Source organism: Phymastichus coffea, unplaced genomic scaffold (genome assembly GCF_024137745.1).
Source record: "Phymastichus coffea isolate CEN01 unplaced genomic scaffold, Cenicafe_Pcof_1.1 PCOF00033, whole genome shotgun sequence".
In the NCBI taxonomy this organism is placed as follows: Eukaryota; Metazoa; Arthropoda; class Insecta; order Hymenoptera; family Eulophidae; genus Phymastichus; species Phymastichus coffea.
In genome coordinates this window covers 3584714-3587682 of record NW_026706844.1, presented here as the reverse complement: position 1 = coordinate 3587682, position 2969 = coordinate 3584714, and the positions used below count along the sequence as shown (strand labels likewise).

At 30.4% G+C, this 2969-nt stretch overlaps 1 protein-coding gene across 1 annotated transcript; it reads right to left on the bottom strand.

Annotated features, from left to right (window-relative positions):
• Nucleotides 1–325: 325 nt before the first annotated feature.
• Nucleotides 326–2132, bottom strand: LOC131663377 (venom serine protease Bi-VSP-like). Its single transcript, XM_058933750.1, has 4 exons — nucleotides 2090–2132; nucleotides 989–1149; nucleotides 588–908; nucleotides 326–508 (listed from the first exon to the last, which is right to left on the bottom strand). Exons 1-4 carry the CDS (start codon nucleotides 2130–2132, stop codon nucleotides 326–328), a joined length of 708 nt encoding a protein of 235 aa, XP_058789733.1.
• Nucleotides 2133–2969: the final 837 nt, after the last annotated feature.

Genomic DNA, 2969 nt, shown 5'->3' with positions numbered 1-2969 from the left:
TTTGTTATGAGTCATCTCTGTAATGATATAGGCATCCATTTGATCTTCAAACGGATGTGTTTTGACAAGCTAAGCCTTTATTAGCCATTCTACTCAAAAGAATTCGCTTATTACCTATAGTTGATGAACCTGTAAATCGAACTTTTCTACGAAACACTCGATGTATGAATTCCGATCTGACTATAATGAATAATAAATTATAAAATATTGAATGCTCGCTGAAAGAATAACTCTTGACTTATATAAGTATCAGAACAGATTATTTTTTAATTAAAAATACACTGCTAGTGACGATTTTTCTATGCGTAATAATTAATAAACAAATTTAAGCTTCATAAGTCTTAACACCAGATAAGTTTCCGCTTTTGACATTCTCGATGAACCCTAGATAAGAGGAGACTCTCGTGTAGATGGACGGATAAGCATCAGTATCGCATGAAACATCATAGGTGCTAAGCACTCCGACAACTGTTTTATTGTCTAAAATCACAGGACTACCTTTGTCACCCTGTTACAAATACAATAATAATTAAACGTGACGTCGATTTGATTCATGGGTATAAATAAGTAAAATCAGTAAAGCTTACAATGCAAGGGCCTGCATGCCTAAGAGTTTCAATAACTTTTACGCAAATGTGACTGTCTTTCACGATATTTCCATAGCCTTGCATTTTACATCTCTCATTTCCGACGATTTTTGATTTAGCAACTTGCAATTCGTATAGCGAATACCCATTAAATATATCATTACCGTCGTCATCTTGCAATCTATGCAGATACCTAGCTCCAAACCCACCTGCCATTACTGTAAAATTTTCGTAATTGGAATATGCACCATTAATTAATTTAGGTAATTCTAATTTTTTCACTTTGTCGCTATTCTCGTCGAGACGTAGGATTTCCTTCAACTTGACAACATCATAGTTATAGTTTTCATAATTAAAAAGAAATAGATTAGCAGATGGTTTTCAGAAGATGACTATAATACCTCCAATATGGCAACATCGTCAATGTTAAATTGCCCTTTGCTCAACTTGAAAGTAGAAGGAATGTAAGCTTTAGAGACGTCAATAACTAGAGCTGATTCCCACTTGGTCAAATCAACGGTTCCAGCAATAACTTTCGAGGGCTTTATCAACTTGCCAGTACCTTCGTTAATACCGACGCATGCAGCTGACGTTAAAATTAATTTTTCATCGATTATTACTCCTACACAAAGAACGTCATTACTTATAAAAGCAACGTATTGTTTCGCTTCGTTAATAGTAGGATTTCTACCGCCTACCAGTCGTTTCCGCAATGTATGAGCTGCATCTTGGAGAAATAATTTTCGTCATTTATTAAAAAAAAATTTTCAGATATGGAATATTTTATTGTAATTCAATAATGGCTTACCATTATTTCCAAAAAGGAATGAACAAATAATGAAAAACCAACTGATAAAATGCAAAGTATACATGTTTTAGAATCTTTAGTTCCAAATTTACTAACGATGTTTTTTCTCTTGAACTTTCATATATATTCAGACACATGAATAGATGAAATATTACCCAAGTATTGAATTCTATATCTTGTTTTCAGTCACGAATCGAAACACATGTTTAAACTTGTACACAAATGACGATCAGTAGTTGATAAAGAAATTATTAATAGCACTTGGAATGTCTATACTAACTGTTTTGTAGTTCACTACGTCAATTCTGTTTCCACAAAACGTTATTGCGTCGTTATTTGTACAGCTGGAAGTCTTTCTAAAAAGACTTTGCTTTAGGGTTAAACAATGAAAATAACCTTTATCAATAATTTATATTCTCATTGTATCTGAGAAACACGTGAACGGATTATTGCAATTTCCGGTTAACCATGATTATTGTCGTTTTTTTCGGCAACTTTAAAGTTATTACGAAATCAATCAGTCAATATTGATTGTATATTCAATGTTATATATTTCTAATGAAAATGATAATAGATAATATAATGAAGCTTTCTTCTATTCATCCTAAATCGACCATTTATTGATTTTATGCTTTTTTCAGGCAAAGCTTCATGATTTTTTTGTGCTAGTAAATAGTCAATATATAAATATTACCGCTGATCTTATATTCTAAACTAAGAGCGGTTATTTCTAACATAATCTATATAGTAATTTCTCAATTATTTAAAAAGATCTGTAATTAACTTTATTCAAATTATTTATTTTATTAAAGGTAACCCAAAAAAAAATGCCGATTCCTTTTCTTTTTAACGCTGTGGAAACGTTAAAATTGACTTTTAGCTAACAGCGTCTAATGATTCTTGGAAAACTCTAATCCATTGTATATTGATTATTTACTAATAATAATGGAATAGCTTGATCGGATAAAGCATTAAATTATTTAGGATAATTTGATGAATAATTCCTTATCAACTATTGATCGTCGTTTGTGCAAAAATTCCAACAATTTTTCAATTCCTGTCTGAAAATAAGATATACTATTCAATACTTGAGCACTCTATTCCATCTGTTCATGTGCCTGAATATATATGAAAATTAAAAAAAAATTATCATTTTAATTTGGAACTGAAATTTTTATAACACATGGATACTTTACGTGTCATTGTCTATTTTTTTTATTTGCGCTTTCCTCTTTGAAAATAATAGTAAGAAATAATTCAACTGCAATAAAAAGTTCTATAATTATATTTCATCATTAATAGATGATCGCGTGCAATAAAATTGTCCAGCTACAGTTCCACTATCAACGTATCTAATATAGAAGGAACTGTATGTACCTAGGTATTTGATTGTTCAGTCTCGTATTTGGTCACCAATTTACTATTTTTTTCATAATTCAACGTAAAATAAATATATTGTCACAAAACGTTATTCTACTGCAATTTGCACAGTTAAAAATTTTTCTAAAATCAGCGACTATTTCAAGTATACACCAAAAATTATCCCTGTAACACAAACACATATCTTCATTATA

Excerpts from the sequence above, each read along its gene's own strand:
- LOC131663377 (XM_058933750.1), bottom strand. The coding sequence starts at position 2,132 with ATGTTAGAAATAACCGCTCTTAGTTTAGAATATAAGATCAGCG. Across the intron at positions 909-988 it reads ACGATGTTGCCATATTGGAG|TTGAAGGAAATCCTACGTCT; the intron begins GTATTATAGTCA and ends GATGTTGTCAAG. Across the intron at positions 509-587 it reads GGCATGCAGGCCCTTGCATT|GGTGACAAAGGTAGTCCTGT; the intron begins GTAAGCTTTACT and ends TATTTGTAACAG.